The sequence below is a fragment of the Sphaeramia orbicularis genome, chromosome 5, assembly GCF_902148855.1.
Source record: "Sphaeramia orbicularis chromosome 5, fSphaOr1.1, whole genome shotgun sequence".
NCBI classification, from domain to species: Eukaryota; Metazoa; Chordata; class Actinopteri; order Kurtiformes; family Apogonidae; genus Sphaeramia; species Sphaeramia orbicularis.
Window position 1 is genome coordinate 29,712,710 of NC_043961.1, and position 26,222 is coordinate 29,738,931.

Consider the following 26,222-nt stretch of genomic DNA (forward strand, 5'->3'; position numbering starts at 1 on the left):
TATATATATATATATATATGTTCATCATTATAGCATTGGTCCACATTGTTTCCAGTTACAATGTGGTGAAACTTGAGAATTTGTGTCACTAATGAAGACAAATCAAGTCAAATGTGCGAGTTGGCTCTACTTTTGAAGATATAGTATTGGATCAAAGTGTGAAATTCTATAAAAGAGAATGGCTTTTACCAAAAAGGGGTGTTTGACTTTGAGCTCCTGCTGTACTTCAAAACACTGTCATTATATATTGCTTGTAGTGTTCTTTTTAATTGGCCATTAAAATATGAATAAAATGAATGAAATATCTATAAAGTCATCATTATGCTCTATAAACCATAGAATAAACCATCATTATGAGATTCAGGCCATTTTTCCTACAAAAAAACAAGCTAGACCTATTTCACTGTCAATGTCACATGATCTTGTTCCTTCACAGAAGAAGCCAAACCTCTTGTGCGGTCATTGTGAGGTGTTATTGTGGTTAAACTGATGGTTTTAAAGAGTCTTAGGACACTGCTGTGTGATTCTGTTGAATGTACAAGGCCTATCCTGCTCATTAAAGGTAAAAGTGGATAAAAACAATAGGAGTCATTTAATCTGATATTTGTTCTGCTCAGTTTATGAACATTATGGAATGAAATCATGTTTTGGAGGCAAAAAAAGCCAATATTTTCAGATTTTTCAGGTGTTGTAATAATTTAGGATGCACAGTAAATGCACATAAACCTTTGTACATGTGTCACAAACCTTTATCACATGTCTGCACTCGCATCATTTGTTTTCCAATTCATCTTATCAGAGTATGTAGATTTAGTTCAACTCTAAAGCAGATAATTTCCAAAAACTATAGATTGATGCTTCATTTCAAATGTAATAATATTAGGCCAAAGTTGAACTTACATGTGCGGGCATTGAGGACTGAAGGAGATGCAGAATTTCGCGGAAACAAGGGGTACAGGCTGATAACATACTCTGTATCGGGCTGAAGTTGCGTCAGGGTGACAGATGTTGCATCTGCAGAGAGAGACTGTTCCAACAGCTGATCTGCTGGCTGACCTGGAGCAGAAATAGAATAAAAAAACAAATAACCGATGGAAGCTGAAGAAACCTGTACGCAAATATTAAATAGATAAGATTAGCTGACCTCAAACCTCAGCCACAGTGTAAAAATTCTGCAGGAAAATGGTTCGCATGCAAATGTAAAGAGTGTGATAAGTACAATCTGTGTTAGTCTGTGTCTGCTGTGTTTCAGTGATTGATGTCAGGTCCAAAAATATATATTATATCTAAGTACATCAATACAAAGAGTTATCAAAAGACCATTACTCTAGTGCCCTCTTGTGGTTCTCAGGCTGCTAAATAAAATGTACCACATTGACATACTCTATTACTAATGAATTACAGCATGTGAAACAATGGTAATAATTTCCTAGGTATAACTTGGCAACAAAATGATGATGAAAATGCTGATAAATATATATTTCACCACATTATAGGTTTCATAGTGGCCAGTGGTGAATATTAGGCTTCTACAGTGAATAATAGACTTTTAGGGAAATTAATAAAAATGTTTGCACCTAGATTTGATGTGCAGATCTAGATATGGATATTTATGGATAAATTGAGTGTCATATTCAGTGATGGTTTGTTATTTGACTTAGAATTTTTGTTCAATAGCTCACTGTGGCTCTAATAACATCAAAGACAGTTATTTTCCAATATGGTGGTGTGAATCAGCGTTTTTGTTATTGTATCTGCCCTTAAAATCTAGTATCAGTCGACCTCTGATGCCAATCCAACTCATCAGAAGACGAGCTCCGTGTGAGACTGGCACTCCTGCCACATGTGCGGTGGGAGAAACTGTTTATATCAGCCCCCAGGGGCCACTTTTCTCTCCTGAATAACAGCAAAACCACACAGACATCTTGACAGTGTTATGATCTGGGCCCCACCCTGTCTCTAAAAAAGCAAGGACAAAATCACTAACGATCTGTGACCCAAGTAAAGATTTTCTCTATTTAATTTGAACACTGATGATGATAAAAAAAAAAGTATTTGATATTCTAGTTAATGAGTGGGCAATAAATATCCCTACTGACAGCTTGTGCCTGAGGGAAGTAAGGAGTTTGAGAAGCTCCTCATACTCAGCCCTAACTGCTTTACATTCTCAACATGTTTTAAACTTGCCACTAAAAGCTTAACTGTTATTCGTTCCTCTAGCCCCTTGGCTTTTATTTTTAGAATAATCCTTCATTCAGTCAAAAGGGTTTTAGGACATGATGATTCTGTCATACCCAACAACAAAGTACTTTGTCTGACTTCCTGTTCTTTTGTACTGTTGAAATTCTGCTGATGTGCTACAAGTGTAGGATGAAAGAGACAGAACCTGGTATAAACAGAGATATTAGAGAAACAGAAAAAAACAAAAACAAACAAAACAGGCCTGTGTCTGACCTCGTCGCCCATAGGTGATTCTGTAACCCTGGACAGGAGATGACGCCCGATCCCAGCCCACAGACAGAGAGAAGAAACCTGCCTGGACCAGACGTAGACTGGAGACCCCCGGTAAGGACCCTACATGAGGACAAATAGAAATACTGTTGTGGGAAATTTCTTATGGTACCTGTGAAGAGAAGACATAAAATACTGAGACAAAAAAACATCTTTTGTAAATTTATTCTGCAAAGACAGTAAACAGTTTGACAGAGTGACTCCCAGAAGAAAGGGTGTTGGGTATACTAATATTTATATGATATATAACAAGACACAATACTATCAGTTTACCTATGTTTACAAAAACAGAAAAATCTTTCTTCAATATATATTAAAGGAATATGGGAAAAAGAAACTGAAGTAATAATATCTACAGATGAGTGCTCAAATATATGTCAAACTGCTATGACTACTTCTTGTTCAGGTCAGTGGAGGGAATTTATATGGACAAACACTGTACGTTTTTTTGTTACATCTTATGTTAAAAGCACACAGTGTAAGAAGGCAGGGCACTTTCACATTTTTTGGGACTGTGCTAAGATTGTACCCTCCTGGTCACTGGTGATAAAAGAAATCAACAATATAATCGGAATGGACTTACCATTTGATTTTATCGTGAATTACTTGGGTAACCTACCACATGAAATGAGGAGATCTGACAGATATCTTTTGTTAATTAAAAAAAAAAAAAGCCATAACCCAAAAATGGATGTGCAAAGACCCCCCAATACTTCTAGAGTGGACACATGTTGTGAATGAAATTTATGACATGAAAAGGCTGACCTTCTCATTAAGACTCACTACTGACAAATGTAAAAAAAAAATATTGGGGATAACGGGACATTTATGTTAATCAAAGAAATCCTTGAACCTGTATAATATTATACTTATATATGGTTATTTTGACTTATTTACCTAATTTGTCCTCAACCTTTCTATATTGTATTTGTCTAAAGGTTGAACCTAGATGCTCTAACTGTTGAGGTCTGTTTTTTGTTTATTTGTTTGTTATGTATACTGTAAAATTTGTGTATAGAAATAAAGTAATAAAAAAATGACACAATACTATCTATTCTGGTCAACAGAGGAATATGTGCCTGGCATTTAACATCGTAAAAGTTGTTTCAGCTCTGTGTCTTCCAAGGACACATAGAAGGGGTATGAACCTGATAGATACAAAGGAATGTGCATGATTTATTCAAGCAAAGTCAAAGGTCAAGCCATTATTCACACATCAGAATCATAAAACATCTTATAATCCTAACATATTAAACATAGGTGTGATAGTTATATAACACTAGGATGAAGTACTAACATATGGAGTAATATATATTTTCCATTACAATACAGTGCAGGTGAAAGACTGTTACTGGTCACTGAATGAATGATGGGGTCACTGGTATTTTGACAACTTTGCTGATATTTGAGTCCCTAACATTTCACTCACTGGTTCGTTGTTTGGCAGAGGCAGACTCTCCCACACTGTTTGGATACTGGGCGATGACAGTCACTAGGTAGTCAGTTCCTGATCTCAGTTCTCGTGCAGTGAAAGTTCTCTGACTGGAGGGAACAGTCTCCTACAGGACATACAAAGGTCATCTTTGTAACCAGTCAAAACTAAAACAAGTTTTAGCAGCGGATGAATGACTGAAATAGACGTCTGAGTATTCTTCCGTCTTCATTATGTCTGCCTGAGTACACCAAAGGGAATTTCAGCCTTTTCTCTGCCAGAATTTAATTTTCATAGCATCTGCATGAAGTAGACCCACCCATTAGACAAGTTTATACTCAGCCCAAAGGCATGTAAAAAGAAAACTGTAAAAACTGCAATTAGCAAACTTCAATCTAGGTCATAGCGATGGGGTGCCGCCCATTTCTTGACTCACCTGACGAAGTTCTGCTGTAATGGGCTGACCCAGGCCAGAAAGAGGGACGTACTGGACCACATATCCATTCACAGGTCCTCCTGCAGCAGCCCAACGAAACCGGAGAGAGTCTGATGTCTGTCCTGTGAACTGGAGGTTAGAAGGACCAGAGAAGGCCTCTGAGGGGAGGGGAGGGGAGAGGAGAGGAGAGGAGAGGAGAGGAGAGGAGAGGAGAGGAGAGGAGAGGAGAGGAGAGGAGAGGAGAGGAGAGGAGAGGAGAGGAGAGGAGAGGAGAGGAGAGGAGAGAAGAGAAGAGAAGAGAAGAGAAGAGAAGAGAAGAGAAGAGAAGAGAAGAGAAGAGAAGAGAAGAGAAGAGAAGAGGAAAATGAGTAAAGACTTAAATCTAAACCTAGAAGCAGGAAAATAATTTTCTTAACTTGAAAAAAAACTAAAAATAGCAGCTTAGAAAACACTAAAAGGAAAAAAAATCAACAATGAATGATGCAACTAAATGAATGAAATAGTTACATTACAAAAGTTTAAAGTAAAGTTCTTCATTCTTCCAATTACACAAAAAAATTGCATTAAACTGCACAGAAGTTGATACTGCGGCTTTATGTATATAGAGTATATAGAATGTATATGTAGAGTTTCTTTTTGTCTTATTTTGCTTTTCTTACATTATTTTATTATACCTTGTATTTATAATTTATTGTATGCATTTATGTACTTGGCAAATAAATATGATTCTGATTCTAATTTTCTTCCTCAATTTGCACTATTTGCACTTAATCACTTCATAAAAATGGTTTTTTAAAATGATTAAAAAGCATATCTTTTAATCAATCAAATTTATTTTAATTTTCCTACATCCTACATTTTTCAGCTTCTATAAATCAAGGCTTTCCTTGTATCTGCAAAAACTTCGTCAAACTAAACTTAGTCAAATCCTAGAAATAAAACTAATACTATGTAAATAATAATATGCAATGTGAAACTGACTAAAATATATTTGAAATCAAAAACCGCAAATTACTCAGATAAATACAAACTTATGTTTTCAGAATAGATACTGACCTGGAGGAGATGAGTGGGCAGGATGAGTAACATGCAGGTTTATAGTCGAAGATAATACTTGACACGTATTTGTGAGTGTCTGTGTGTTTTGGTATCATAGTAATGTTAAACTGTGGTTGTTAAGTTCCCACACATACCATCACTGGCATAGACTCCTCCTGCCTTGGAACACACCCGGGGACTCACAAGAGGAAGAAGTGTGTTCAGAAGTTTGAAGTCCCCCACAAAGGAGGTGAAGTCACCGCTGGGCTGGGACGAGATCTGGGCCAATTCATTCCTGTCAGCGCTCTTTACACCTAACAATTAAAACATAGTTGTCAGTAGTTGTTAAAGTGAAAAAGGAATAAACTGAAACCACAAAGATGAGACACCTACCAACTGCAAAAACATGGGCTCCCTGACTGCGCAGCTTCTGTGCTGGTTCTTGGACATTGTCCTGGGACTTTCCATCTGTGATCAGGATGGTGATCTGAGTTCAAAAAGACCAGCAGGTAGAATCACAAACACACACAAACAGATAAATAACTATAAAGTAGTACAAAATAGGAGCAACTCAGACCTTTGGGACGTCCCGACTAGAAATGGGATTGAAGAAATTATCTGCAACAAACTTGAGTCCAGCTCCAGTCCGTGTGTTTCCGCCCTTATAGTTGAGATTCTGCACTGCGTTAACCAGCTCAGTGCCGTTCAGATAGGAGGTAAAGGTGAATTCAACCCTGGACGGATCAGAAAGTGAATTAACACATGACTCTGACACTGACTTCACAGTACTGAGGCGATGAAAACACTGTCAGTCACCTTGGGGTGTCGCTGTATTGTACAGCCCCAAATCGTATCCCTGACCCGCTGACAGAACCAGCAAACGGTTTGACGATTCCAGCCATGAAACCCTTCACCTGCAGGAAGTTCGCTCTGCCGATACTGGAAGAGCCGTCGACCAGGAAAACAATATCTGCTGCCTGGACATTATTACACCTGCCTGCAACACAACATGATGGAGAATACACACATTAACACATGTCACTGGTTATATTCATCAGTGTTACATGAATGACTTACAAAATAAATGGAACTGTAATCTGTTAAAGACACTGAGAAATCCTGTAACTGTAATCAATATGATTACAAGGTTACATTTGAATACATTATTTTTTGGTAAAATGTACAATGTAAAATAGGATTAGGATTAGATGAATTGTTTGTGAAATCCCATATTATGAAATTTAATGATTTGGTTTACTATAAAATAATGCAAATAATGTATAAAGCTAAATTAAACTTACTCCCCGTCTGTGTACAAAGGTTCTTCTCAACACGAGTCTAATTATGATTTGCGAGATGTTTGTAAATTTATTGTACAAAAAGCTAAAAAAGAGACAAAAAGCAGATGTATATCTGTTGTTGGAGTTAAACTATGGAATGAGGCCAGCATGGATTTAAGAATGTGTAGCCCATTTTTGATATTTAAAAAAATGGTACATAAGGCAATTTTTGAAGGATACAATTGTTAAGATCTAATAAGTAATAGGTAAATAATTTATTTTTGATTCTACATTAAATTACCATTCATTTGGTGGGTTAAGTTTTCTATTTTTCTGGTTTATTTTCACCTTTTTATGTTTTGCTTGTTTGTTTGGTTGTATGCATTGTTGTTTTTTGGTTTTTTTTCCTATATTGGATGCTGGGTAGCTGAATTTGTTATGTAGGACAGGCATTAATATAAGCATTTTGCTTCTGCCTATGCCTTTTCAGTCATTAACCTGTTGGTAATGTTTGTATTGTTTGAAGTGTTGTTGTTGACACTGGTTGTATTATTATATGATGACTGAATAAAGAATTTCATCATCATCATAAAACAGGATAGCCAACTTTACTGAGGCAGGTAGCCATGTCATTGGACACAAACATCATTCAGAGCTTTAAATACAGTAATACTCTGCCTCTAATATAAGAAAAAAGCTCTTAATTTTATGGTTTCCAGGACTTATTACTGTGATCAAGTAATTAAAAACTTACTTTACTTACTACATTTTAACAGGGTAAAAGGTAGGGCAGCAACTAATGATTTTTATTGTCAAGAATCCATGATTAACAAAATAATTTAGTCTAAAATATCAGAAAATGGTGAAAAAATGTTCCCAAGGCCCAGGATGGCATCCTCAGCGCATATAATTAATTAATCAATCAATCAATCAATTAATATAATCAATTTTTTCAATCAAAAAAGCTGTTGACTAGTTTAGTCGTTAAAAAGTAATCAGTCATTAAATTAATAACTAGTAGTCTGTAGCCTGTTACGTTACAAAAGTGACCTTCCCACCACTGTAGTTCCCATAGTAGAACATCTCTTTTAGCTAAAGTGAGAACAGAGTTGACTCAAACATCTGGTTTTACCCTGAGCTTCAGCTTCTTTCACAGAGATGAGCAGCAAAGTCACAGTGAAGAACCAGCTCCACATGTTCACAACCTGGGCACACAAAACACAAGAGGATTTTATTACATCTACAACAAATACATCTATTAACAGAGTTAATGCTGCCTTTAAATGTAATGTGCATTGACATCAGTTACATCTGTGACTTTTCCCCGTCTACCCTCCCTCAGACCCTCAGACATTCACTCGTGAGATCACATCTTATTCAGCTGTGTCTGATTAATTCATCAGCACAAGTTGAAGACAGATGAGGTTTTATGATTAATTCAAGCTGATGTGTCTGGATCACATCTCCACACCTACAATCACATACCACAGCATCCTATTAGCATCCTAAATGATCTACCATGAACCTGCTACAACAGGAGAGCCAAACTTATCTGATGTGGGTCGGACCAATAATGAAATAATCATAATAACCTAAAAATAATGAGAACTCTACATTTTTCTCTGTTTTTGTGCATAAATTTAAAATTAAATTATGAAAATGTTTACATTTACAAACTATCCTCTGACAAAAAATGTAAATAACCTGAACAACCTGAAATTTCTTAAGAAAAAGTGCAATTTTAACAATATCATGGCTCAACTTATCATTTATGCATGTACTTTACACATCGCAGTGAATCTCCAAAGGCACGAAACATTTAGTAACAGCCATTACATGATTCAAATGTTGGAGTTTAGAACTAAAATGAGTTTGACTCCCTTGACTTCAGTGAAATTTTTGCACTTCACAAATTCATCATATGGGCCAGATTGGAACCTTTGGTGGGCCGGTTTTGGCTCACGGGCCGTATGTTTGACACCCCTGTACTATATCTTCTGACTATGTCCCATACAGGATACTGCACTGCACAACAAATAATCAGCCATGGAAATTTATCACCAAGTTGAACCTAGAACCATTCCTTCCTACAATTATCCAGCAGGTTATACTTTTACAGCTGGCTTCAATAAAATTGTGCATGTTGAATTACACATAATGTACATTGCATGTTCACAAAATTAATATTTATTTTACGAGACTAACGCTGAACATTGTAATGCACCCTCGGCACCTTTTGACTATGAGGGCTGCACCTGTACCCCTGTCGGTCCCTGCTCCCCTACCAGTATCTCTATCCCCTCTCCTTATCTGTACTAGCTTCTCCTATCTGCCCTCATGACCATACACTGACCCCCAAAGACCTGGAAAATATGAGGTGTCGGAGAAACCCACATAAATTGCACTGTATATGGAAGCCCATCTTGGAGCACCTAAAACTTTAGACGACCCCTAATAAGCACCTACTCTTTAGTGATTGGCATGTTTAGGTGGACATTTAACTTTGACATTAATAGCCTCATTGTTTGTATTTGTGTGTACTTTATTTTGTGTGTTGAAGTTTTGCATTTTTTTGTGTGTGTGTGTTCATGTTTATCTTTGGGTTTTCTTTTGTTAAAAACCTTGTGTTCATTTTTGTGTTAGTTTGTTTTATCTATTTTTGTCTTACTGTGTGATATGCAAAACATTAAAATTGATAAATGAAGTTTAAAGGAAAAAAAAAGACCTGACAAATGTAGGTCAACATTGCCATCAATATTTAACACACCACCCCCAATTTGACCTTGAAAGTGAAGATCAAGGTTGACGGTCAAAGAACTTATCCAAGCGCTTCACCAGTTGCACCTAAATATCAAACATGAAGGACACTGGACGATTTGGGAAAGAGTAGTTGCATTGATAGTGATGGACAGAAAGACAGACGGACACTGCAGGATAGGACAATGGCCCTTTGACCAGCTGTCGGTCTAAGGCGAGGCAGGGCAAATTTAGCACAGTTCATACACAGGCCAATTCACAGTGCTTTACACAAATGGAAAAGAAGACAAGATAAAACACACAATTAAAACACAATCAATAAAACATAAATAATAATCCATTAAAATAAAGTAAAAGACAAGAGTGCAGATAGAACCCTTTCAGTCGTTCTATCCCCAGTTGAACAGAGCGGTTTTCAGCCTGGACTTAAACATTGTCACAGTAGAGGCCTGTCTCACGTCATCAGGAAGACTGTTCCAGAGTTTAACTGCATGGAACTGAAACGCAGCTTCGTGTTTAGTCCTGACTATGGGCACCAGTAGAAGACCAGTCCCTGAGGTTCTCAGGGTCCAAAGATGGTTCATATGGGACCAACATGTCAGAGATGTACTTTGGTGGTAGACCATGGAGAGACTTACAGACTAGCAGAGCTGTTTGAAAGTCTATTCTCTGAGCGACAGGAAGCCAGTACAGAGACCTGAGCACAGGACTAATATGGTGATAAGGGGTAAAAACCACACAGTCACTAACAATAAGCAAATATATGCACAAAGTCATAAGTAAGTCCTAATACATAATGTGTGTATACCATATATTCTAGTGTTGCTCCATTCACTGTACTTTAGCACTTACACTGGAGGAAATTATCAGCATCAGGATATCTTATTTATTTATGTTTAAAAGAGAAAAGTAAGAAAAACAAATATCAAAATACAATAAATTGTGCAGGTGGGACAAAACCCCAAGAGGTTTTTAAAATGATCTCATCCAAATAAAGAGTGATCTGCATGCAATCTGAAGAAGGGTTTCAAATGATGCCGCTTCATACATTTTAGAGCTAAATGACCTATAATAAATTAGGTTTAGACTTAATAACCATCACAAATAACTCTTTACAAGACTTTTTCAGAAATTACGGGCATGATGTTTTCATAAAATCATGTTGTCTGCGTCTGCCTTTGCTTATGTCTGGAATGCAGACATTGATGGAGACCTTATGGAGATGTGTAACATGGGTATCAGTCTCAGAAAATCAAACACAGTGTTTGCTTTTCCTTTAGATAAGACATGAAGAATACCACTTGTTTTCAGAATACTTAACCCATTAAGAACCAGTGCTACATTTGTGGCACTTTCCAAATAAATTTTTCTTTATATTTAACCATTTTTTAAGTAACTTATCACCAATTATGATAATATTATCATGTGTGTTTTGCATTTTTCAGTGTAAATAATGTATTTTCCTATATTTAATTCACTAGTCATGTAGATGTTCATAAAAACTCAGAGTAAATTCAAAGCTTATTACAAAAAAGCAACTTTTTCAACAAAATATATCATTAACTGAATATAAAAACAGGTTTGTCCATCCACTGTCATTGATCCAAATTCATGGGTTTCACTGGTGAATCAATGCTATAGAAGATGACGGTGTTTCCACATTCACTACGGAGCCTCTGAAAGTCCAAATGGGTCATATCTGATGACCATGAAAAGACGACAAACTACATTTTACACCAGTTATTTATAAAGTATTAATAGGATTTGTGGATCAACTGGTATTAAATAGTTTAGATCAGGGTCAAGTCACGTGGTTATGTAGGGAGTGCCCGACTACATTTTATACTGTAATTCAGAAAGTGTTTAAGATAGAGACATGAATAATACATCATTTTAAAGATATTAAATAGTACTTGAAGCTCATAAAAAGAAACAAAAGATATAATGCCATCTTTTGCCATAAAAATTTGAAAAACTGCATGGTTACGTAGGGAACAAAAATTTGCATCTAAATTTTCCTTTTTTCTCAACATTTTAAAAGTGTGGTTGCAAGTGTCTCTTAACTATGAACATTTGCTGAGATATTCTTTAAGGTGTCTATTTTGATAAACTATGGATGCATTTTTAATTTTTTTAAATATAACTATGACTTATGCCAAGAGTTTTGAAGAATGGAATGGTTATGTAGAGAATTAGGAATTTCGGTTATGTAGGGAAAGAAAAGACAGGTACACAGTTTCAGAAGTTTATTCAAGCACCTGGTAACAAATTTCAGTAGATGATTCTAGTTGTCGGTGGCTGTTTGGGTCTTTATGGGTTAATTTATTACCTCAGTGTGATTAACCTGAGCTCAGAATTTACGAACACAATAATCCCTTACAGGTACTTGAGGTGACAGCTCCTTCTGAAGGGGGATATACATGACCAGAGAGTATTTCAGAGGTTGTAAGAGGGCATGACAACTGCTCTTCACACTCACCTTTTAACAGAGGTGATGCACGACAGAGCTGCTACTGCAAATAGCTGACAGATGTTAAACCCCAGAGCAAAGCCTCTGATCTACTCGGTAGATCCATGATAGTTACAGTAAACAATGTCAGGGGCAAAACCATGGGAAAGCATTTAAGTTGACGAAACCAAATGTATAAAGGACAGCAACAGCAGCACAGCAGAAAACAGTGATTTCCTCAGTTTCTACAGGAATGTAAAGACCATCAACCTCATCTGGGTTTTCATTGGTTGTTTTTTTTTTTTTTTTGGTGGAAACACTGACCTGAACCAGACTGCTTCCATCAGAGGTAACCCACATGAAAGACAGATGTGGTGGATTCATACTGACAAGTCTTTAATAACATTCACATTGTATAAACACTGTATGTAGAGGCACTGTAAACCAATATAAGTGATTTCAGCCATTATAGAGGCTATTACAGCACAAACACATAAGAATGACAGGAGATATTATCCTTCAACTCTGACAATGCTTAAGTTTCAAAATGAATGAGACTTTTTAGGGAAGAAAATAATTAAATAAATAAAAAACAAATGTTACATTATCCTGGTGTGATATAAACTGTGTGGTCATCTAAGGGTAAAGAAACAAATGGAAACCAAACTGCACAGCAATCCTCATTTTGGAAAAAATATGAACAGCAGTCAAAGGAAAGAGATAAAACATTCTTCGATCCTGTTTCAGTTGTATCATTAACTACACATATGATGATTATTTACTTAAAATGCAGTTTAACAGGTCAAAAAGTCCCAGTTTGAGGAAAAGACAGTAAAGTAAATCGAGGATGAGTGGACTTGTCATCAACACCAAAAAAAAAATCTCAACATATTTAACCTCAATCTTTGAAGGTGAGGTAGAAAAATTATTGAAAAAGGTGAAAATCACTAGTCTGGTCATATTAACGCTGCAGAAGAGATTCATCAACACTGAACAGACTGCAAAGATGTGCTTATGATGACATAATCTCTTTGACTTTCTTTGCATTTACTGTATGTTTTTTCACAATCTGATAATTCAACAGCTCTACAACTTGTTTTTCTTGTGAAATGATCTTTCAATTTGACAAACAGGGAAACAAAAATACTAAACATTACCTCCTCCTGTCATTGATTATAAAACAAATTTCTTCCAAAATAACTTCCCATGGTGCACAAACAGACGGACCAGGACTTGTATGAGTTAGAGGGTTACATTCGCAGCTGAAAATGCAAAAGACCTTGAATGTATCCAATGACTCTTTTGACCATTTTAGGCTTTTGGTTAAGAGGATATTAACTCTGATCCACAGTCAAACATGTTCATGCACTTTAACGCTCTGTAAGTCTGTACTGAGCTACTGTAAAACCACACACCAAAACCAGTGGGTATTACCAACACATTCTAAGGGAACAAAAACACAACAATGCTTTTTCTCAGGTGATTATGGCCCAATTCTAATTCACCCCTTACCCCTACCCCTCCATTTTGCACATTCACATGAAGGGGTAGGGGTGTTCCGACTCTTGATGAGTCGGAGGGGAAGGGCTGTTTGGCCCTCGAAACAGAGACTTTTCAGGACCACACTACAAACAGAGGGGTAGGAGAAATCTCTCATGATTCTGTTCGAATCATCAGCAAAATGGAGGTAAACACAGCAAAAAAGTGCAGCAGTGTGATGAAAGAAACACACAAATGTATGTATTTTCTTCGTAAACAACTTAATCATTTGATCGACCTTTTAATGCTGTTTCAATGTGTTATAGATCGCATTTCTGCGGTTTGTGGTTGATAGCCGCAAAAAGATGCCCAAAGCCGATGCAACAGAGACGGTTACACCTGCTGACGGTATGGGGAATTCTTTCGGAAACAAAGTTGTCGCATCTGTTTATAGCGGCATTGATGACTACTGGTGATGTAACAGGTCTCGAAGGGTTGTTCCATTTCATAGGGGAATCTTTCAACCCCTACCAAGTGCAAGGGCAAAAGGTAGGGGTAAGGGGGGGGGGGGGCAAGGGGTGAATTGGATTAGGCCTATATATTGATTAAATATGATATTATCAGATATCTTTAAATCTTAAACACTGAGCCTTTGCAGGTGTATTTGGGGGTTTTATACAGGACATTTTGACAATAGTCTAATTAGTTTGTTTGCTGCTGTCTGTCAGCTGTGTATGAATACAGTTGTGGGTTTCCATTCTTGTGATGACACATTGTTGTAACTGTTTTAAATTTATGTAACTATGTGCGCTTACTCATAATGAAGTTAGAGAGCCATGCAAATTATGGAATTTATGGAAAGAGGCAGTGGGAGTTGACCTTAAAAAAGGAATAAGAATGTTGTCAGTTTTGCCTTTAACAGCCACACATATATTTAGCGGAATAAGGATTTTACTGTAATTAAATACTATCATATACATTACCGTATACATTAAACATTAGTTAGTCTTGTCGTCTTTTGAAAATGAAAACATGAGACATTTTCTAAAGCTAGAACCTCATAATTACACATATGCGTTTGTTCCTGTGCTGAGATGTGGTGGTTTCTGAATTTTTGTCCTAAACACGCAGTGCACATGCAAAGCTTAAAACGTTCCAAATGTAAGGCCCCTTTCCCTTTTCAGGATTTATTTTAAGAGCTCCACACCTATAAAATGAAATGGCCTACAATTAACTCCTAACAAACCACATTAACACATTCATCTTTCATGTTATTTTTAATTTTCCTGTACAGAGCCTAATGAAACAATGGTTATTTCTGGTTTAATCATGTACACCAGGTGTTAAGACCACAGCGTGCGCCCACAGTTTCCTTTGAGTATTTACACCGTGGCTAATTTTACAGATCATAATTACAGTGATTAATGATTCGACGACTGTTAAAAACACCTGCTGATGACTAAAACGAGTGGCGGTAAATGTTGAAGGCATCCGATTTATTGTCCCTTTTCCTGAACACACCCACAGATCCAGCCTTATTCTAAAGTGTATGTTCATATGTCACCTGCTACATACATGATATAAGGATTATTTAAGCCTCTTGTTATGTGAATATATTGAATAATTACTAGAATAAACCCCTGGATTCTAAATGATCTCCCTCAGACAGGCTTACTTTCCATTACACTTTTCTTATTTGCATATATCTAGTGAAAGTACATTCCTGTGGTGACCTCAACACCTGGAAATTTAAAGGCTGAAGTAAGAGACATATAGGTATGGCCACACCCACTTCAGACCACCTGGAAATTAAGCTACGCACATGGATTCAAAGGTCAGGGACAAAGTGCCAAGTGCAACTGTGACCCATCCTCAACAGGACGAGTGAATACGCAGCATCAGAGATAAATATTCGTGTGAGACTGCTGAGCTCCACTGAGGCTGGTCTTGGCTTTGCTTTCTCAGAGCCATGCAGAGGCAGAAACTGTGGTTTAGTACAGATGCCATTCTCCCAGGGGGGCGGTGGGCCACAGGCCACTGTAATGTGCCAGAGTGCAGGGGTTGTGTAAGAGCCAGACTCCAAGTCTAAGGACAAAGTAATACAAGCTGGACACAGGGATGGATTGGACAAGAAGGGGCAAAAAAGGGGGGAAAGGTGCCACGGTACATTACACAAGTCTCCTGCAAACATAATTTTGGGCACAGATTTTTGCATCTGAGAGGCTGAGACAGCAATCAAATCACACAAAAATACATAAAATCCTCAATTAACTGTGGATTTTCCTTGATGACCACACAAGTGAGCTCAAATCCTAATATTGTCAAGAATAACCGCAAAAGTGAATCCTGTAGCCTTAGACAAAAAAAGGGGGGATTGATGAACCACCTTTGACCTCTAGTTTCAGGTCAAGTACAGCAGTCCTCACATCTGCCAGTAATGGATTATCATCCCATGTTCTCATCCAAACTAAACAAAATGACTAAAAACAGCAGCTTAGAAAATCCTCCATGACCCCTAGTTGGAACATGTTTCAGAAAGAGCATGGATCTCATGGACCTATTAAAGTATTTCACAAGCTTATCATTATTATTATCAACAAAAGCCAGATGGCCTAAGTCTGTGAAACAACTGCATTCATCAATAGGTTTTTCATCTCGTTCAATGGCTCGTCGGCTTAAAGACAAACACAGTTAATGCCATTTTCACACACACACCCATATCCTCTTCAAATAAAAGCAGAGGCTGAATGGTTTTTGCAGTAAAAATGCCAGTGCTTGATAAAATTGTTAACAGAGATCTAGAAATAGCTCTTGAGAGAAAAGTAGAAAATGTTCCTTAACAAACACAAAAAACCACACACAATAACTAGCAACAGTCCTCCACAGATGACACACTTGGGACCAATCCAGGACGATCCACTACTAGGATGGCACGCCAAAAACTTAACCGTGCATGGGCAGAACAATGTGCATGAGAGGGGAACGTGGGCGTGTGAAGGTGAACCAGAGAGGAAGAGTTTTAACAGGCCTGGCGATGGCTTTTTTGAGACATTATATCTAAAATTTGTGTGTCAATAGGGGACTTTTTGCTTTTGCGTGAGCCAAACCACAGCAAAGACTGCCCTCTGAAGTGGAACACACAATTGAAAACAAGACACAAAGGCTGAGGAGGAAACGGAGGAGTAAGAGCCTTCTGTGCAGCATCATGCAATGTATCAGGGGTAATAATGTCCTAAATGAGTTCATCTGAGGCCATCCAGGCTGTTCACTCCCACTTTGCCCTGTGCAGACTAATGTAGGCAGAATAGCTGCAAGAGGTAAAAGAGGGTAATTACCAGAAAGATCAAGAAGAGGTGCTTTTGATGTAGAAAATGCACCGTATTTCTTATTGAATAAAAGGAAAAATCAAATGCATCCAGTCATGTATGTTTTAACACCAAGATGAATGAGGCTCTTATAATATGATGTGCACAGCTGGGTTATTTATTGCAGTAATTTCAGAAAGGTGAAAAGGAGGTGATGGTGGTGCTGCTGGGTCTTGTTCTCAGCTGCAGGGAAAGGACTACACTATAAGGAGTGGTATATCCTTAATGCACTTTTAAGACAAGCAGTACCCAGTCCTCATCCATTGCATGTGGAACGTGAACGCAGCATACTATAAATTCTTGTCAAGTTGCTTTTAATGCAACATAGAGTCTGGACATGTACACAACACATATGCCCTGTGGTACAAGCGGCATTCCTGCAGTACAAGTTCATCTCCAGTCGCCCCCTGCCCCTCATCAGATCAGCCCGCCTCGGTGCTCACTTTACCTGGGACATGGTGCTCGGTGCGCCGGGCCACAGCCTGTAGCTCCACGCCTTTCCACCTGTGGCATATCCAGCCCCCCCACGCTTTCCGTCCCGCGTCCGCACGCACAGTAGTATTTATCCGCGGTCACAGGTGTCCAGGGTCAGTGCGTCTAAACAGTCTGTTCAGAGCAGCTTCCAGCTCAAAAAGCGCACTTCTGTCCCTGCATCCCTCCAACACTGAACACTGTCTCTGGTTCCCCGGGCTGCCTTGGCTCAGTCTGAACGCAAGAGCAGAACAGTCCAGACTTGTTCGGATGCCTGAAGGAGAGTCCTAAGCTCCCTTTCGGCTTCTTCTTCTTCTTTTTTTTTTTTTTAAACCTCATGCTCTTTGCCTCTTGTCCCTCCCTGCTCCTGCCTATAAAATAGTAGAACCATGTGGAGAAGAAACATGAAACATGAAACCTGACTTTTCCAGATTTGATGCGTAATTTTACACAATTAGCCTCTAATTATTGCCATGATCCGCATTATTATTATTATTATTATTATTATTATTATTATTATTATTATTATTATTATTATTGCTACTATCATCATCATCATCATCATAATTATTATTATTATTATTATTATTATTATTATTATTGCTACTACTATCATCATCATCATCATCATCATCATCATTATTATTATTATTATTATTATTATTATTATTATTATTATTATTATTATTATTATTATTATCAGAGAAGGTGCGTTCAGCTTCTATGCTCCACATGTCTGGAACAAACTCCCAGAAAACCTCAGATCAGCTGAAACACTCAGTTTATTTAAATCCAGGTTGAAGACCCATCTGTTCTCAGCTGCATTTGAATAGAGTTTTTATTCATCAGTTCAGATCTGCACTGTTCCTCTTAAGCTAAAAGTTTTTATCTGTTTTATCTGCTTGTCTGTTTTATCTGTTGATCTGTTTTATCTATATATCTGATTTGTTTGTTTGTTTGTTTTTCTCATGCCTATACTTTTTTTATTGCTTCTGCTGTAATGCTTTTAATGTTTTATGTAAAGCACTTTGAATTGTCTTGAACATGAAATGTGCTATATAAATAAACCTGCCTTGCCTTATTATTATTATTATTATTATTATTATTATTATTATTATTATTATTATTATTATTATTATGTTAGTCATAGTATTATGTTATACTGCTAGTAACAGTTGTTTTTGACCTGCATAGGTGGAAATGTGTGCCCTCAAGTGCTCTCACAACAAAGCAAAAAAATGAATCTGCCTAATTTGTTCATTTGCTGTAATAACTGATCTGAGTTGTTTAAGCCTCAGCGTACGTACAAGAGTGGCCTTAAGGTAAGGAATGAAAGGTAAAAAGAACTTTGATTTATTTAGGGGTTGGGCTGTTTAAACAGATACTTGATGTTATACAATGTCTTTGGACATGATTAAAACCACAAAAAATGTGCCTGCATGGTATGTTGTATTTGTATCACACAGTCCATGGCATTACACGCCCTATATGCAGCATACAAAGTAGGCTACATTGATTTCTATTCTCAACTCAAAAAGAATTGATTAAATATTTAATCTGCAGTTATACTGATTCACAAATTATTGTTGTCATTGACTAATATTTAAATTATATATTTGTGTTTGCAGCTTCTTAGTATTTACTCCTTTTTACATGTCATCCACATAGACATTTTTTTCTCCCATTTTATAGATGACAAGGAAAATAAGGCTGTACATTCACTTATATAATTCTCTCCTCAGTATGTAATATCCTCTACACATGGGTGTGTAAGTCATAGTAAATAATATCCTTTGCTTATGGCTGTGTGAGGTTTTTATTCCTGCAGATTATCTCACAGTCAGATCAAAATATGTTCTGGTACGTATTATGAAAGAATAATTGCCCTTCATTGTTACCAAAATAGTTGCCCCCTAGCTCTGTTTTGTTTAACAATCTAGCTTTTATTCTTATCCTGTGCTTTCGATTAAGTTGCATTGTTGCACATTCCCTGAACTCAGCTCAGTTTCTTTATTTTTCTATCCTGGCTGTATTTTTTTTTTACCATTGCTATGCCTGTATGTCCTGCATGAGCTGAAAGAGCATTATTAGTCATTGTTGTAGACAAAATGCTATTAATTGTGCATCATTCACCTAAACACATTCAGGATAAAAAATGTAAAAATCACAGCCCTGACACCAAATTTGCCCTTTGGAGTAGCGTGTCTAATGTTTCAGCCTCTTTTGTACTTTTAAAGAAGACAGGAGGCCAAGCATGCAGGAAGAGGTCTGAGGAAATCTGTGCAAGGCAGATGTGTTCTTGTTCTTTTGAACCAGCCAACAAACTAAAACCATAACCATGCAGCGCTCATAAAAACACATTCCACCATCAGAATGTATATTCCCCTGACACTGCTTTTTAAACCTGTGATGCGACAATAGAGACAAAAAGATTTACAGCCAACTTCAGTTTTTGTGCACCATTATCCACCTTAAACCTCTTTTGGTGAGATAATAACTTCATTCTGTCTAAATCACAACCAGACTAAAGAAGTAAACAACATTAAGGCTGGCAAGGCAAGTTTTTGACCAGAAGGTCATTTTCTGGATTCCTACTGAAATTTTCAGGCCACTGTCAGACCACTGATGTGCCACTGAGCAACACACTTAACCCATCCCTATTGTTTTATTAAATTTGTTCCGTTGCTAATAGCTGTGGAGCAGCAGATCAACCCTCTTAAAAGACATTCTAAACAAATCCAAGACGAAACACATATTATTAACAATATAATATTTCATTCATCTCCGAAGCCAGGAGAAGATGCCGTTGAGGAAATGCTTTAATATCTCATCCCGTAGTCATCAGTGAGCAATTTCCGTCTCTATCTGCCAGCACCACGACTTCTTGAGTTTGTTTAGAAAAGTAAAATATGCAAATGTTCAGTCTGGGGAGAAAGCAGTGAAACCCAGCAAAGTGAAATACAGATTCGAAGCAAACTGCTGTCAATCCACAGGTGTGAACTTGTTTTTATGGAAGAAAATGTTAGTCAGATACTTCAGAGGAACGTGAACCATAATTTGACTGCATTTATCAGACTCAGTAATGATCCTCATTTGGAATAACCTCATTATCCTCTGTCCCTGTTGGGGAAAACCAAAGAAAAATTTCTTTCATCTTGTGCCTCAGTGATCATTTCAGGAATAAGTGAAAAATTTACTTTCTCAAAATCGAAAATATCTAAAATATTTTATTTCTTCTTTTTCACCTCATATGACATTGAAGTGCAAATTAGAAGCTATCAAAAGGTGAACAGATGATGCTATTTTTACTGACAAGCAATGACATGCACACCTGTCTTCTGTGATTTTTTTGACTGACGCTGATCTTGGAGGTATCTGGTTGCTCTTTATGTTTGGCACATCCAGATGCATGTGTCAACTTATAGTACAGAGGAGATTAAATGAGAAGATAGTGATTTTTTCTCCTGTAGGGAGTCATTTTCCTTTTTACCTTTATAAACACACCTTTGTGAGAGTGGATATGGTTGTTTTCTGCTTACATATCTGAGTGCATGCTATAGACAAGAGACAAATCCACTGGTGTTTATGTTGTCCATGACTGAGCCATGGCTTGGAATTTTGTTTGCTTAGAGTTATCCACAGGAGTAATTTGGTCCTGTGCCTTGTTGTCTTTTTGCTGCAAAGGCATGAACGGGAGCAGGTTTTAGAATTCATCCCGTCTTCTTTCTTTTCCAAGGCTGCATTGGGAGACGTGGATGAGCAGTTTGATGATTCATTGCCTAGAGCTTTCTCCTTAAATACCACCTGTCCAGGTGACAAACAGCACAGTGACCTGCCCATATAACTCCACTACAAGAGTGATGATTGAAATAGGGGAAAGGTACAAGAGGAAAAAGGGAGGGAACTTAAAATACATAGTAAATTATGAGTTTACAAGAAAAAGAAATGTTCATTCATAAGATTTAGTGTAATGCAGATCTCCACCAGTGCAGATACAGTACATGAAGCCATTAAGGGTCATTTAGGGGTGAAAATGATTGAACATTGGGTGCAATAACCAAAACAAAACATTTAACTGTGGACAGATACAGGAGCTGGAGAACAGACCATGAGGTGGTGGTGTGTCTGTTTTTCTGATGCAGAAAATGTTGTGTTTTCCTGTTTGATATGGACTACATAAATAGCAAAAATCTTGTTTGTCATCAAGCCTTAAGTTGTGACCTATAGATGCTGCCTCGCCAAAAAGTAATGTAATGTTTAGTTTCGCTTGCTCTGTAAAGCAAGAAATATCTTTGAATGATATGGACAAAGACAAGCACCTTAATAGTTTAACAGTTTACATGATCAGTCTAAAACACCCAGTGTGAATGTAAGTCAGTGGTGGTTTGTCTGTATTTGTCAGCCATCACATGGATGGATGGATGGATGGATGGATGGATGGATGGATGGATGGACGGATGGATGGACGGACGGATGGACGGACGGATGGATGGATGGATGGACAGATGTTGCTGAACCCTAAAAAACTGGGGCAGATTGAATAAATGAATACAGTATTGGCTGAAGCATAAGAATATTATTATTAAAAATATACTATACTCATGCATGAACATCATATTAACTTGTTGACTTCATTATCCCATAAAAACCCAATGCTACTTTTATGGTAGTTCCCAAATGATTTTTTTCTCTATATTTTACCTTTTCTAAGTTATTTATCACAATTTATTCTAACATTATCCTCTATATCCTGCATTTTCTCAGTGTCAGTCATTTATTTTCCTATATTTAATTTACTGATCATGTAGATGTTCATTAAAGCTTAGAGTAAAGTTAAGGGTTGTTAAATCAAAAACAGAGAAAACTGAAGAAAAAGTGACTTTTTCATCAAAATATATCATTAACTGAATATAAACCAAGTGTCTCCATCCACTGTCAGTGATCCAACTCCATGGCTTTTACTGGTGAATCAGTGTTGTAGAAGATGACGGTGTTTCCACATTCACTACGGAGCCTCTGAGCGTCCAAATGGGTCATATCTGATGACCATGAAAAGATGACAAACTGTATTTTGCACCAATTATTTACACTCACAGTCAATGAAAACTTTGAGACCATATTTTTCAAATTAATTTTCATCTTGAAACCCTAAACTGGAATTTTTTCATATGAATCATTTGTTTAGGATATTGGCATACAGAAACAAAAATCTAAAGTCTCAAGAATAATTTCAAAATAAAAAACTTAACAGAAGAAAATGGCACCTGCCAAACACAAAGTCACAACAGTAGCGGTCCTGGTCGGGAGCTGTCACTCTCTCTCACCCTGGACGCGGTCTATGGTCAACAGAGCCTGTGGTGTTGTGGTGTTCAACCCAGTTTCTGATTGTGGGTTGGGAACAGCTCATACACCTGGCTATATCACTGTAGCTCAAACTGGCCTCAACCATACCCAGTGCCCGGAGACGTTGTTCACGTGATAGACGTGGCATGATGCCGTTCACTGGACTAACAATGGTGGCCTTTTTGGGCCTTTATATAGGGCTTCCAAGCCAATCCTCAAATTGTGCAGATACCCACTGAGTATTGCTCAATGTGTATTTGGTCCACTTTTGCAAAGAGACCAACCCATGTGCAATGAACCGTGACAACATGACAACTCCTCATTATCTCAACTACCCGAGCACTAAGTCATCAATAAATCCACAATGAATAATTACAACCCCCCTACAAGTAGAAATATGCAGACATTTCTACCTCAAAGTTTCTATTGACTGTCAGTATACATGGATTGATAGGATTAGTGGATCAACAGGTATTAAACATTTTACAACTGTAGACAATTTTGTTTCAGTGGTGGAAGTTTGGGTCTTTATGGGTTAATTGCGTCAGTACTTTTTAAATCAGTCTATGTTGGGATGTTGTCTCCATACTCAGACAGAAACCCAAGGCATTAAGATTTAGATTTTCATCCAGCTACACCTCTTCAGCTGTATCAACCTAACTTGACTCACGTTCATTGTTTCCATTGATGTGGAAAGAGTAAAGGGCAGACAAACGGCTGCAGCTGATGTGAATACTGAGTTTCTAATAACAGACTGGTAACATGTCAGAACAAACTGATTCAGACAATAGTTCAGTCTTTGATGATTCATTACTTTGGCTTGGATCTTCATTTCCTCAGGAATAACACTGGTGGGCATCCTTGTTCTTGGCTGGCAAATCTGACATGTAACAAAAGATTTAAGGGCAACACTTATGGGAATGTTTCTCTGTGTCCAAAAGCCTCTGATGCACCCAGAACAAAAGACAACCTTATTTTTCACACCGTGAGAATACTTTCCACTGTTACTGCTGCGGAGAAATGTGCAGAGCATAGTTTAGTTCTCATTTTTTGTCAGGGATTACACATGTTTAGGGTGTGCTCCTGCTTTTACTTTAGTTATATAAAATGATATCCCTTTATCCAATTTGGTCTACCTATTACCTCCTAAAACAACAGGGTGCAGAAGCTTTAAAGACGGTGTTGTCTTGTAAATGCTGATAAATGACTTTCTGGGTTGTGCCACATTTCTTACAAAGATGAAGAAAGAAAATGCAAAGACCTGCTTGCACATCCATCTACATTCTTGTCCTCAGGTAGGATTTACAGCTACTGGGTCATACAAGATCATCAATTTACATTTTACCTAACAGCAAGTGGCATTCAACTTGGACTAAAGCCTTATTTTATGACCCCCCCCCCCCTTAAATAAAAGAAAGAAATAGAAATAATCAGAAACAAAATATCTCTTTTTCTTTTTTTCTTGCACCCGCCAACATGAAAGCAAATCCAGACTGATAGTCATGGACAGGAAATGTTGTGGTTTAGTTTGAGGAGAGAGTGGAGTGACTGCCTAATCCCTCCTTTAATTTCCAGACTGATGACTAAGAAAATCCTAATGTTTGTTTGTGTCAGACAGACATTTTTGGGTTTCTCTAACAAACCCATATGTCGCCTTTGAATCTAATTGAGTTGGAGCCAATGGATGAACATAACAACTCTGATGACCTCTAGTGTCCAAAGGAATTACTGCAAATTCATTGTTCACTACCAGTTTTTGTCTTGAGGGTTCACTTTTGGAAGTCTGATATTGGATTTTAATTGTTAGATGACACTTTTATTTTATTTGCAGACTCGAAGTCCAAAAGTAGACAATACACACACACAAGCCACAGAGATGAAATCACAGATATACAGTGTCAGTCAGTGGTCGGCAATTAAAATACACTGAACAAAAATATAAACGCACCACTTTTGTTTTTGCTCCCATTTTTCATGAGCTGAACTCAAAGATCTAAAACTTTTTCTGTGTACACACAAGGTTTATTTCTCTCAAATATTGTTCACAAATCTGTCTAAATTTGTGTTAGTGAACACTTCTTCTTTGCTGAGATAATCCATCCACCTCACAGGTGTGGCATATCAAGATGCTGATTAGACAGCATGATTTTTGCACAGGTGTGCCTTCGGCTGGCCACAATAAAAGGCCACTCCAAAATGTGCAGTTTTATCACACAGCACAATACCACAGATGTCACAAGTTTTGAGGGAATATGCAATTGGCATGCTGACTTCAGGAATCTCCACCAGAGCTTTTGCCTGTGAATTGAATGTTCATTTCTCTACCATAAGCCATCTCCAAAGCTGTTTCAGAGAATTCATGAAGAAGACTGTGCGAGGAAAATGGTGGTCACACCAAATACTGACTGGTTTTCTGACCCCCCTGGACCACCCAATACAGTAAAACTGCACATTTTAGAGTGGCCTTTTATTGTGGCCAGCCTAAATCACACCTGTGCAATAATCCTGCTGTCTAATCAGCATCTTGATATGCCACACCTGTGAAGTGGATGGATTATCTCAGCAAAGGACAAAGGAGAAGTGCTCACTAACACAGATTTAGACAAATTTATGAACAATATTTGAGAGAAATAGGCCTTTTGTGTACATAGAAAAAGTTTTAGATCTTTGAGTTCAGCTCATGAAAAATGGGAGCAAAAACAAAAGTAGTGCGTTTATATTTTTGTTCAGTGTACATATAGTTGTTTGTGCTAATATTTCCAAAAGATGGAGGTGTACCTTGTGTTACTCAGATTAGAGTCAGTCAGAGACATTATGATTCCATTCCTAGATCCCTTGAGCCTGCACATGAACTTATATATAAAATTCTTCAGCAAAGCATGGAAAGTAGGAACATTACATGTCACAAAAAGATAGCTTGCACTTTCCCACCTTGGATATTTCAACAATATTCTAAGAGCATCATTATATGCAACCTTAATCTTATTTGGCTTTTCTTTACTATAACTACACCATAGGTGAGCTGTATAAAGTGGGCTACAGTACGCTCTAAAGAGTGCTATTTTGACCTCAACAGAACACATGAAATTTACGTTCAAGCATATTTGTTTGGGCATATAGCTTAGAGCATTGACGATATTAATTGATATGAACTACAAACTATTCACTTTTCATAATCTCCACAAAAAATAAACTATTGTAAAACTAAGTTTCCGAGTATCGATGAATATTTGTTTTTGTAGCATGTAAGTACTATAAGGCTTTCTGTAGTTTCCATGAAATGATGCCACTGTGTTTCCATCTGCAATAACTGACACAAAAAAGCAAATATATGCAAAAATAAATGCAATTATACAATGTAATTATATAAAACTGTTCATAATGTTATGAGGTCACAATTTGAAAAAGTTCTTGTATTTTTGTAAGTATACTGAACCACCACTAGAGGGAACCAAATGTTTAATTCCTACTCATAAACAAAAGAACTTGTGTTGAAATGGCTTTGATATTTTTTCAGTACTTATCATCATAGTTTTGAAACTGACCCAGACATAAACTAAAATCCTAAATGAATTTTTGTCATGTTCAAATGTGGAATTGGAGGTAGAAGCAAGTGCACTTTCAGGAGTTTACAATGTAGGATAGTCTTCTAATGGAATGT

The 26,222-nt window shown here is 37.3% G+C and overlaps 1 protein-coding gene across 3 annotated transcripts in view; it reads right to left on the minus strand.

Moving 5' to 3' along the window:
- The window catches only part of col7a1 (collagen, type VII, alpha 1), an 89,936-nt gene extending 72,467 nt beyond the window's left edge, over positions 1 to 17,469 (minus strand). For all 3 annotated transcript variants that reach the window (XM_030135291.1, XM_030135290.1, XM_030135289.1), the window contains exons 1-10: positions 17,196 to 17,469; positions 7,830 to 7,902; positions 6,234 to 6,414; positions 5,995 to 6,151; positions 5,811 to 5,904; positions 5,573 to 5,731; positions 4,380 to 4,537; positions 3,941 to 4,070; positions 2,455 to 2,574; positions 901 to 1,056 (exon numbers count right to left, since the gene is read on the minus strand). In XM_030135291.1, coding sequence (XP_029991151.1) covers positions 901 to 1,056; positions 2,455 to 2,574; positions 3,941 to 4,070; positions 4,380 to 4,537; positions 5,573 to 5,731; positions 5,811 to 5,904; positions 5,995 to 6,151; positions 6,234 to 6,414; positions 7,830 to 7,902; positions 17,196 to 17,204 — 1,237 coding nt within the window. In that variant the 5' untranslated portion in view covers positions 17,205 to 17,469. The remainder of the gene's footprint in view (positions 1 to 900; positions 1,057 to 2,454; positions 2,575 to 3,940; positions 4,071 to 4,379; positions 4,538 to 5,572; positions 5,732 to 5,810; positions 5,905 to 5,994; positions 6,152 to 6,233; positions 6,415 to 7,829; positions 7,903 to 17,195) is intronic.
- Positions 17,470 to 26,222: the final 8,753 nt, after the last annotated feature.